We start from the raw sequence: 11,717 nt of genomic DNA on the forward strand, positions 1-11,717 counted from the left end.
TCCTCACTCCCAAGCTCCCACTTTTCCCAGCCCCACAGGGACCATCTGGCCAGCTCCAGCTGGGAGGCCTTCCCTCCCTCTCTCCTTCCTGGCAGCCTGAGGAATATTAATAATAATTAATAGCCAACAAAGGCCAAGCACAGTGGCTTACACCTGTAATTCCAGTACTTTAGGAGGCCATGATGGGAGGACTGCTTGAGGCCATGAGTTCGAGACAAACCTGGACAACATAGGGAGATCCCATCTCTATGAAAAATTGAAAATTAGCCAGAAGTATTCGCACTTGCCTGTAGTTTCAGATACTCAGGAGGTTGAGACAGGAGGATCACTTGAACTTGGGAGGTTGAGGCCATAGTGAGCTGAGATCACACCACTACACTCCAGCCTTGGCAACAGAGCAAGACCCTGTCTTTTAAAATAATAATAATTATAGGCTGCGTGTGGGGACTCACGCCTGTAACCCCAGCACTTTGGGAGCCTAAGGTGGGAGGATCACTGAGGTCAGGATTTTGAGACCAGCCTGGCCAACGTGGTGAAACCCCATCTCTACTAAATACAAAAATTAACCAGGCGTGTAATCCCAGCTACTCGGGAGGCTGAGGCAAGAGAATCACTTGAACCCAGGAGGCGGATGTTGCGGTGAGCCGAGATCGCACCACTGCACTCCAGCCTGGGCAACAAGAGCAAGACCCTGTCTCAGAAAAAAATTGAAAATATAATAATAATAATAATTATTATTATTATTATTATAGCCAGTGTTAATTGAGCGTTCACTTTATCCCAGGTGCTATCCTACTCACTTGGCACTCATGGTAACTCATGGAGCCCTCAAAACAGACTGATGAAGTAGATACTGTTATTATCACCCCATCCAGTCTAAGAAGAGTCAGGTACAGAGAGAAAAACTAAGCCCAGATCATAGACCAAGCAAAGTGACAAGGCAGGGCCCTTCCCAGGACATGTGGGCCGGGGTCCATGCTCTGACCACCATATTCCTGCCTTGCGCCAGCTGATGATGTCTGATGGGGGCCCACTGCGGCCTCCACATCCTTGCAGCCAACCTCAGTGCCTTTATTCAGGCCGGGAGCCATGCTGGGAACTCCCGGGAGCAGGGCCTTTCCAGAGTGGGCTCCCCTCAAAGCCTCGGTCCTGGGGAGCTGGGGAGGAGGAAAGTCGGAGGTCAAGGGGCTGTGCCATCTGAACTCAGCTCCCGAAGACCCGAGTGCATGCTCTAGACAGCTGCTTAGTTTTGCTCATGAGTCCTACAATCTCCCAGGCTACAGGTTCCTCCTTGCCCTCACCCCACAGGCAAGGCTCGTGAAGGGCCTTTGCAATGCCTCCCGCAGTTCTCTGGACCCCCACTTCTCACCCCTCCATCCTCACTCATTGGGGCCTTTATCACTACCTTTGGGCCAGGCCAGACCTTCCTTCCTGGCCCTGTGTCCTCTGGACCCTCCATGCCCACCACGCCAGAGGAGCACCGCAGCACCACTATGATGGTGCCCCTATGCCTCCATGGCTCCCCACTGCCACCTACCAAGTCTAGCCCGAGCTCGTGCACTATCTAGACTCATCTCCCACTGCTCCCTGCAGCTGCGCTGGCTTCCCACCTGCCTGCTGGAGACAGCAAAGAGAACTGCCGCTGTCTGAGTCCCTGCCATGTACCAGCCACACAGCTGTGCTGCTGCCCAGAATCAGAATGATAGCAGCATCAACGAACTGCTCTCTGTGGGCCTGGCGGAGCTTCTTTTCCTTCTTCTTTGTTTGCCATCTCCCCACTTCCTCCCAAACCCCAACCCCTGGTAACCACTATTCTACTCTACTTCTATGAGTTCAACTTTTTCAGATTCCACATTTCACTGAGATCACGTAGGATTTGCCTTTCTGTGCCTGGGTTATTTCACTTAGCATAATGTCCCCCAGTTTCATCCACTTTGTCACAGATGACAGGACTTTTTCTTCTTTAAGGCTGAATAGTATTTCATTATGTTTATGTATAACATTTCCTAGACCCATGCATTTGTTGATGGACACTTTGGTTGATTCTATATCTTGACTATTGTGAATCATGCTAAAATATATATGAGACTGTAGATATTTCTTTGACATACTGATTTTGTATTTTTGGCTATATGCCCAGAAGTGGGATTGCTGGATTGTATGCCATTTCTAGTTTTAATTTTTTTTTCTTTTTTTTGACACGGAGTCTCGCACTGTCACCCAGGCTGGAGTGCAGTGGTGTGATCTCGGCTCACTGCAGGCTCTGCCTCCTGGGCTCACGCTATTCTCCTGCCTCAGCCTCCCAAGTAGCTGGCACTACAGGTGCCCGCCACCACGCCCGGCTAATTTTTTGTATTTTTAGTAGAGACGGGGTTTCACCATGTTAACCAGGATGGTCTCGATCTCCTGACCTCATGATCCACCTGCCTCGGCCTCCCAAAGTGCCGGGATTACAGGCATGAGCCACCGCGCCCGGTCTTCTAGTTTTAATTTTTTGAGGAAACTTCATACTGTTTTCCATAATGGCTATGCTAAATTATCTTCCCACCAACAGTGTGTGAGGGTTCCATTTTCTCCACACCCTTGACAACACTTATCTTTTCTTTCTGCGTGTGTGTGTGTGTGTGTGTGTGTGTGTATTTATTTGAGATGAGATTTGGCTAGGTTGCCCAGGTTGGTCTCAAACTCTCATGCTTAAGTGATCCTCCCATCTCAGCCTCTCAAGTAGTTAGGATTATATACAGGTGGGTGCCACCATACTCAGCAAGCATCTTTTTGTTTCCTTTTTTGACAAAAGTCCTTCCTACAGATGTGAGGTGATATCTCGTCATGATTTTAATTTGCATTTCCCTGTGGATTAGTGATGTTGAGCACCTTCTCACATACCTCCTTGCCTTTTGTATGTCTTCTTTCGAAAAATGTCACCGGGCGCAGTGGCCCACAACTGTAATCCCAGCATTTTGGGAGGCCAAGGAGGGTGGATCACCTCAGGTCAGGAGTTCTAGACCAGCTGACCAACATGGTGAAATCCCATCTCTACTAAAAATACAAAAAGTAGCTGGGCGTGGTGGCTCATGTCTGTAATCCCAACTACTTGGGAAGCTGAAGCAGGATAATTGCTTGAACTTGGGAGACGGAGGTTGCAGTGAGCCAAGATCGCACCACGGCACTCCAGCCTGGGTGACAGAGCAAGACTCTGTCTCAAAAAAAAAGGAAAAAAAGAAAAAAGAAAAGAAAAAAGAAAAATGTCTATTCAGTTGCTTTGCCTGTTTTTAAATTGGGTCATTTGTTTTTTTGCTATTGAGTTGTCTGAATTCTGTATATATTTTGGATATTAATCCACTAGCATATGTTTCATTTGAAATATTTTGTCTCATTCTATAGATTCTTTTCATTCCTTACCTGTGCAGAAGCAGTTTAGTTTGATACACTCCTTTTTGTCTATTTTTGGTTTTGTTGCCTGTGGTTCTGGGGTCATAGGCGAGAAATCTTTGCCAAGACCAATGTCAAGAAGTTTTCCTCCTATGTTTCCTCTAGTACATTTCTTGTTGTTGTTGTTGTTGTTATTTTGTTTTGTTTTGGCTTTTGGTGTTTTTGTTTTGTTTTGTTTTTGTTTGTTTGTTTTTGGCAAGGTCTCACTGTGTTGTGTTGGCTGGCCTCAGATTCCTGGGCTCCAGTGATCCTCTTGCCTCAAGCTTCCGAGTAGCCGGGACTACAGTCTTTCACCACTGCTCCTGGCTTCTTCCAGTAGCTTTACAGTTTCAGGTCTTAAGTTTAAGACTTTAATCCCGCCGGGCGCGTTGGCTCAAGCCTGTAATCCCAGCACTTTGGGAGGCCGAGACGGGCGGATCATGAGGTCAGGAGATTGAGACCATCCTGGCTAATACGGTGAAACCCCGTCTCTACTAAAAAAATACAAAAAATTAGCCGGGCGGGGTGGCGGGCGCCTGTAGTCCCAGCTACTCCGGAGGCTGAGGCAGGAGAATGGCGGGAACCCGGGAGGTGGAGCTTGCAGTGAGCTGAGATCTGGCCACTGCACTCCAGCCTGGGCGACAGAGCGAGACTCCGTCTAAAAAAAAAAAAAAAAAAAAAGACTTTAATCCATTTTGAGTTAATTTTTGTACATGAGGTTAAATAAGTGTTTAATTTCAATTTTCTGCATATACCAATACCATTTATTGAAGAGACTGTCCTTTCCCCATTGTGTGATCTTGGCACTTTTGTCAAAGATCAGATTGTAAATGTGTAGATTTATTTCTGGGCTCTCTCTATTCTGTTCCATTAGTCTTTAGGTCTGTTTTGTGCCAGTACTATGCTGTTTACAGCTCTGTAGTAGATTTTGAGATCAGGTAATGTGATGCTTCCAGCTTTTTCTTTTTTGTTCAACATTGCTTTCGCTATTTGGGGAATTCTGTGGTTCCCTATGCAATTTAGGATTTTTTTTCTATTTCTGTGAAAAAGATATAATTGGAATTCTGATAGGGATTACGTTAAATCTGTGGATCATTCTGGATAGTATAAACATTAAAAATATTAATTCTTCCAGTCCATGAACATGGAATATCTTTCCATTTATTTGTTTCTTCTTTAATTTCTTTCATCAGTGTTTTATGTTTTTCTAGTGTATGATTCTTTTCCGTCATTGGTTAAATTTATTCATAAGATGTGTGTTGTTGTTGTTGTTGTTGCTGTTTAAATGGGATTGTTTTCTTCATTTCTTTTTCAGATCATTCATTGTTAATTATAGAAATGCTACTAATTTTTGTATGATTTTCTAATCTGCAACTTTACTAAATTTGCTTACAAGTTCTAATAGCTTTTTAGTAGAGTCTTTAGAGTTTTCTATGTATAAGCTTATGTCATTTGCAAATAGAGTCAATTTAACTTCTTCCTTTCCAAATTGAATGCTTTTTTATTTCTTTTTCTTGCCTAATTGCTCTGGTTAGGACTTCTAGCACAGTACTATGTTGAATAAAAGTGGCAAGAATGGACACCCTTGTCTTTTTCCTGATCTTAAAGGGATGACTTCCAATGCTTTTGAGTCTTCTCCCTTTTTCTTAGTCTAGCTAAAGGTTTTGCAATTTTATTTATCTTTTCAAAAACTCAACTCTTAATTTTGTTGATCTTTTCTATTGTTTTTCTAGTTTCTATTTCAATTATTTCTGCTATGATCTTTTCTTTTCTTCTATTAACTTTGGGCTTAGTTTGCTCTTCTTTTTTAGTTCCTTGAGGTGTAACAATAGGTTGTTTATATGAAATCTTTCTTCTTCTTCTTCTTTTTTTTTTTTTTTTTTGAGACGGAGTCTCCCTCTGTCGCCCAGGGTGGAGTGCAGTGGCCGGATCTCAGCTCACTGCAAGCTCCGCCTCCTGGGTTTTTACGCCATTCTCCTGCCTCAGCCTCCCAAGTAGCTGGGACTACAGGCGCCCGCCACCTCGCCCGGCTAGGTTTTTGTATTTTTTAGTAGAGACGGGGTTTCACCGTGTTAGCCAGGATGGTCTCGATCTCCTGACCTCGTGATCCGCCCGCCTCGGCCTCCCAAAGTGCTGGGATTACAGGCTTGAGCCACCGCACCCGGCCCTCTTCTTTTTTGGTGTAGGCATTTATTGCTATAAATGTCCCTCTTTGAACTGCTTTTGCTGCACCCTATAAACTTTTGCATATTGTATTTTCGTTTTCACTTGTCTCAAGATACTTTTCAATTTCCCTTTTGATTTCTTATTTGACCCAGTGGTTGTTCAAAACCAGTAGACTTTTAAGAATTTTTCTGCATTTTTTCATTTACTCTTCACTCAACTCTAGGATATATGGATTCTTATCTTCCCCATTTTTCAGATGAGAAAACTGAGGAGAGAAAAGGCTAGATAGCCTGCCTAAAGGCACACAGCTGTAAAAGACAGACCCAGGACTTATACCCAAAGAGTCTGGCTCCAGAGTTAGGGCATTAAATGATTCCACTCCATCATATATCTCACTTAATCCCCTGCCAACCTTGGGAGGTAGGGTCTGTTATCATCCTCACTTTCAGATGAGAAACCAAGCCTCAGAGAGGGACACTCAGCTTGTAAATGACACAGTAAGGCTCAAACTCAGTCCTGTCTGCCCTCCCAGGCTCCACACTGTCCTGACCGAACCATTCCAGTGTCTTTGTGTCCGTCTGTACCATTCCCACCTTCTGCAACACCCTCTTTTTCCCTACTTTCACACTGGTTTTGAAATTCCCTGCATCCCAATGCAAATCTGAGGGGTGATGCAAATGCACTTGCCCTTCCCCTTTCACAAAGCCTTCTTCACCTCAACTAGAAGAGATCTTACCTTTTGAATTCTGAAGCCCGTGGAATCCCCCTTGTGACAATTCCCCTCCACCCCACTCCCCAAGATGGACCCTTGGGAGTTCTGCCTTCTCTTTTTTATGTTGCCTCTACCTTTGCTAATAGGCCTCACTTCCATACCCTGCTTCCTCACCCTGTCTGAACCACTTTCAGCCTGATCCTGGTCCCCTTTTCTCTGGTTTGTTTTACCACTTATTGAATTCCTCTTATGTTTGTGTCAGGCCTCAACTGAGGGCTTTATGTGCATTATTTCACCCAGCCTGGGAGGCAGGAAATATTAGCGCCCCAGTTTTATAAAGGAAGAGGTGGAGGTACAGAGAGGGAAAGTGACTTTCCAAAGATCACACAGTACTTGGAAAAGCTGTGGCTGGGACCCTGCCCTGTTTTATATCCTCATGCAATTATCTATGTGTGTCTGGAGGTCAGAGAGACTTCCCCAGGCACAGAAGCCATTACATAACAGGGTGGCCAGAGCTGTGCAAGGGTTGTGGGTGGTCACAGTGCCCGGAGAGCACCAAGGTCAGGGTCACAGTGGGAGCACTGAGACTCTTCCTGGGGGGTTGAGAAAGTTGTCTTGAGGAGAGGCCATGGAACGGAAGCCTTGGGGCCTGAGTAGGAGTTTGCCTGACAGTAGTGTGGGAAGAGGAGCAGTGAAGAGGTGAGCAACAGCAAAGGAAATGGCAAGAGGTGTGGTTTGGGATGTGGTCAGGGTGGAGGCCACACTAGCATGGTTGGTGGGAGCCAAGTCCTTGAGTACCCAAGAGTTTGGTGCCAGTCTCCTAGTGGGTCAAGTGCCTGTGCTGGTCGTCCCAACCAGCTCAGACTGGCTCCCGTGCTCACATGTGGCTCAGGAATTTGATGACCTCAGGAGATGTGAAAGTAAAGCAAACCCTCCCCACCACCTGCTGCCTTGGTGGTTTGGAGATCCAGATCCCCTCCACGCCTCTGTGTTGTGGCAGCCCCAGGGACAGTGAGCAGCTTAGCAGACAGAGTGGGGTCCTTCGCTTTGTACATTACATCCCGAGCTTCCAGGGCAGGGTAGACTAGGGGATGAAGGAAGGAAGGCAACACCCAGAGTACTCTGGAATCTGGTTTATTAGCAGGGGGTTGGAGTGGCTCTAGGGAAGGACAGTGTTGGGGCGAGGCCTCCAGTCACCCAGTTCCTCCCCGGGCTGCTCCTCCCTACTGGACCAGGGTAGCTTGAGCTGCTGGGAGTGGAATATCATGGGTGGCCATTCCTGCAGGAGAAAAGAGCTTCCCTGCTGGGGAGGGGAGGCAGGCAGTGGGCAAGCCTCCCTAGCATCCGGTACAAGCAGCGTAGGCACAGATCTCACACGTGCTCGGGTCCTCAGCGATTTCCTCTGCACAACAGAGATGGAGCCTCGTGAGAACCAGCATTTCCTCACAATACCCCTGCCGCCCTTGGCCCAGAGCTTGTACATCACCACCCAGCCCCCAGAGAATCCCAGCAGGCCGGTACTCTGACCTACTGGGCTTTTTGCCCCAAACCAGGGCACGCAGACTACTCAAACCAACCAATCAAAGCAGAGGTTCCACCAGAAAGAGAGGCAACTAAGACCAGATGAACTGTCTTAGTTCCCAAACCTCAGCAGTCACAACTTGGAATTGAAGTGGGCGTGGAACAGACCCACCAATCAGAGCCAAGCTCCCTATTTCCACCAATCAGAGCTGAGCCCTTCCTCCAAATCCCACCAATCAGAGCACATCTCTTCCTCATGTGCCACCAGAGTATTCCCGAGTCCCGTCAATATGAGAGGAAGGAGGCTGCTCACCCAGCCTCTGAAGTATCTCCTGGGCACTGGGCACCTTGCAGAGAGGCTTGAGTTCTTCTGGAAAGTTTGGGTTGCTACAGACGATGGGAACCACAGGTTCACCAGGGATGCGTGCAAACTTCCTGAGTTTCCCAACCCTGGGCTCCTGGGGCTCTTGGAGGTCTTTGAGCTTCTTCACTGACTCCAGAGAAAAGGAGAAATTTCCATCCTGGAAAAGACAAGCCCAGAGCATGAGGCCAGGCTGCAGCCTGCTTCCTGACTCTGCCCCCCGTGCTGGCCCCGGTCCAGCCCAGTGGTGCTCACGAGTAGTATTCGCGGCATATGGGAGCCAGGCGATCCACTGAGGGGCACTGTGAGGGGCTGAGTTCAGGCCCCAGGCCCTGGCTTGGCTCCGTGATGCTGGACACTCCAGAACCCGCAAATTCTGCCTGTTGTATGGGGAATGGAGAAAATGGGTGTGAAGCTCCAGTAACACCAAAGGTGCCTAATGAGTAGGAGCCAGTGTGCTGATTTTTAGGGAGAGGCAAAGGACCAGCACCCAGGCATGGTAGCTCCACATGGTCAAGCCTAGGCTGTCCTTCCCCTGCCTGAGAGCGGTGCTGCTGATTACCGGGCCCCCAGCTTCAGCCTGCAGCCTGGTTTTTGTTTGAGAAGCAATAAAAGGCCTCCCGGAATCTGGCTTTGATAGAGAGCAGGGCCCCTGCTAGGTGCCAGCCTGGCCTGTCGCCAGCATTGGCACTGGTAGGCACACCCATCAGGACCTCCAGGGTGTCCATGTGGTTCCTGGGACCCACAGGGGTACTTTGGCTGAGCACGGAACTGAGGAGTAAGGTCTGGATTTAAATCCAGCTCCTGCACTTCCCACGGCCATGTGCCCATCGTCTGTTACAGAACTTTTGTGGGGCTCAGTTTTCCCCTCTGTAAAATGGGACTAATAATTCCTTTCTTCCAGGTTGATGGTGGGGCCACAGTGAGGGGCTGGGGAAAGAATCGGCACATGGGACACTCAGTAAATTGGCCAGCTCCTCGCCTTCCCCATATGATTATTCCTCTTCCCTCCACTGGATTTCTTTCTCCTCCAAAGTTGAAGGGAAAGGTGTGTGTGTGGCCGGACTGAGCAGGAGCTCCTCAAAGAAGGCCAAACCTCGGACACACATCCGCAGTCCAGCCCCAAAGAGGAGGTATTCTCTCAGGGGACCAGCCCTGGGCACTAGGGGCAGGGAGCCAGCTGGGCCAGGGTAGGGACACAGGACTCACCTTCACAGTGACCCCTCCTGCCAGGGCAGCCCAGGCCCCGAGGAGGCACAGTGCGGAGAGCAGGAGGGCATTCATGGCAGCAGTGCCCGAGGGAGGGGTGGCTGTTCTGGATGCCAGGGGTAAACAGCGGGACTTTTAAAGAGGGCAGGTTACTGAGTAACCCGGAAGCCTTTGTCAGTCTCATCTGCTCACCTGTCAGGCCTTATCAGATAAGGCTGAGACAGCCCTGGGAGATAAGAGCCAGGCAGGGGGACCCCTGGCCCCTCCCTGAGCACCCACTTTGACCCACAGCTGGGCTGGGTCCTGCATTCATTCACCAATAAGGCACATTCACTCACGACTGCCCTGTGCTGGTGTGGGGACTGCCGACCCAGCCCTTGAGGGGAGGGTCCAGCCCGACAGTGAAAGGCAGGGTGATTAGGGTAGGGTGATTAGGGTGAGGTGATGGGGATGCACTGGGGGCTGAGCTCTGGAGAATGGGTGGAGGTTTTCTCAGAGAAGGGACTGAGAACAGAAGGCCATTTCATGCCACATAGACAGCTAGGAGGTGAGACAGGCCGGAATATTCAGGGAAATGTGAGAAAAACTGCGCTGGAGGCTGCAGGGCAAGTCAGGGGCTGCGTTTGATGGCTGCAACTTCAAGGAAGCCCTCCGCACAGCCTGGGTTCAGTTCCACTTACTGCCCAGTTGTGGGGCATGTGAACTTGGGCCAATGCTTTCCGCTCTCTGAGTCTCGTTGTCCCTTGTGTCACCTGTGGGAACCAAAAATAACACCTACCTCATGGGGTAGGTATGTGGTAGACATTATTGTTTCGAGAATCAAGTGAGGTTTTAAAAACACTTAACTCAATGCCTGGCACACAGAAGGTGCTCAGCAGAGGTCCATTCCCCTATTATTTTTAGCAGCCACAGCAGCTCCTGGTCCTCCCTGGCCCCTCTGGTGACCACCTGCCTGTCTGAGCCACAGGCTGTCCCCATTCTCTGCTGGTCCCCATCCTGTCCTGCCTGCCCTGCAGCCTCAGGGTGTCCTCGAATGAGTTCCTCCCCAATCCGCCCACCCCCTTGACCCTGCAGATGCAGTCCCCTTTCCACAGATCACACTGGGGAATTGCTTGGCTGTGCCCGCGCGCCTCTAGACTCTGACCCCATTCAGATCGCGCCCTCAGCACAGCATGCATTCACTGTGTGCTGTTGTGAGCAGGAATCCCCAGGACACAGGAGAAAGGGTAACCCTGGGATTGTCATCTTTCTACTCAGCCAACCTGGCCCGATGCCAGGACAGCCCTAGGGCGGGAGCTTGGGCAGGAATTCCTGGGTGGGGAGAGTCAACACTGAAGAGGGAATTGGAGAGAGCAGGGCCTGACCAGGAGGGAACTGCAGGGACAAGGCCCTCAGGGAGGGGCAGGGAGCTCCTGGCCCGGCTCCCAGGGCAGTCCTCACAGCTGCACTGGATTTCCCACCCCTTTCTGGTGAGTGTGTGTGTGTGTTAAGGGGGGGGTGTGTCTGCGGAGACGTGTATGTCTGTATATGCCAAAGTGTCTGTGTATACCCTGATAGGTGTGTGTAGCCAAAGTGTGTGTGTATATGTGCACGTGCTGAAGGTGTGTGTGTGTGCTGAGGCATGTGTGTACACTGAGGAGTGTATATGTATATATGCTAAGGTGTATGTGTGTGTATACTGAGGGGTATATGTGTGTCCGTGTACACCAAGATATCTGTGTCTGTGCAAGGAGGTGTGCATATATACATCGAGGTGTGTGTGTGCCAGTGTGTACATACACAGGCATGTGTGTGTACACCAAGGTGTGTGTGTTTGCTGGTGTGTCTGCTGATGTGTGTGTATGCGCACTGAGGTGTGTGTGTGTGTATGCTCGTGTGTATATGCACTGAGATATGTGTGTGTATGTGCACTGAGGTGTGTGTGTGTATGCTGAGCTGAGGGCGTCTGCTGTGTTGTGCATATGTGTGCCGAGGTGTGTGTATACACTGAGGTGCATGTGTGTGCTGAGGTGTGTGAGTGCTGATGTGTGTGTGCATGCTGACGTGTGTGTATACACTGAGGTGCGTGTGTGCTGAGGTGTGTGTGTGTTGAGGTATGTGTGTGCTGACGTGTGTGTGTGTGCTGAGGAGTGTGTGTGTGCTGACATGTGTGCATACACTGAGGTGTGTGTGAGTGCTGATTGTGTATACACTGAGGTGTGTGTGTGTGCGCTGAGGCATGTGTGTGCTGACGTGTGTGTGTACACTGAAGTGCGTGTGTGTGCTGACGTGTGTGTATACACTAAGGTGCGTGTGTTTGCTGACGTGTGTGTGCTGAAGTGTGTGTACACACTGACG

General features: G+C 49.3%; 1 protein-coding gene across 1 annotated transcript; it reads right to left on the minus strand.

Annotated features, from left to right (window-relative positions):
* Nucleotides 1-7,407: 7,407 nt before the first annotated feature.
* GUCA2A (guanylate cyclase activator 2A) lies at nt 7,408-9,482 on the minus strand. Its single transcript, XM_010371813.2, has 3 exons — nt 9,381-9,482; nt 8,124-8,331; nt 7,408-7,691 (listed from the first exon to the last, which is right to left on the minus strand). The coding sequence occupies exons 1-3, from the start codon at nt 9,453-9,455 to the stop codon at nt 7,627-7,629; spliced, it is 348 nt and encodes a 115-aa protein (XP_010370115.1). The 5' UTR covers nt 9,456-9,482; the 3' UTR covers nt 7,408-7,626.
* Between the last annotated feature and the right edge of the window lie 2,235 nt (nt 9,483-11,717).

The sequence above is a fragment of the Rhinopithecus roxellana genome, chromosome 12, assembly GCF_007565055.1.
Source record: "Rhinopithecus roxellana isolate Shanxi Qingling chromosome 12, ASM756505v1, whole genome shotgun sequence".
NCBI classification, from domain to species: Eukaryota; Metazoa; Chordata; class Mammalia; order Primates; family Cercopithecidae; genus Rhinopithecus; species Rhinopithecus roxellana.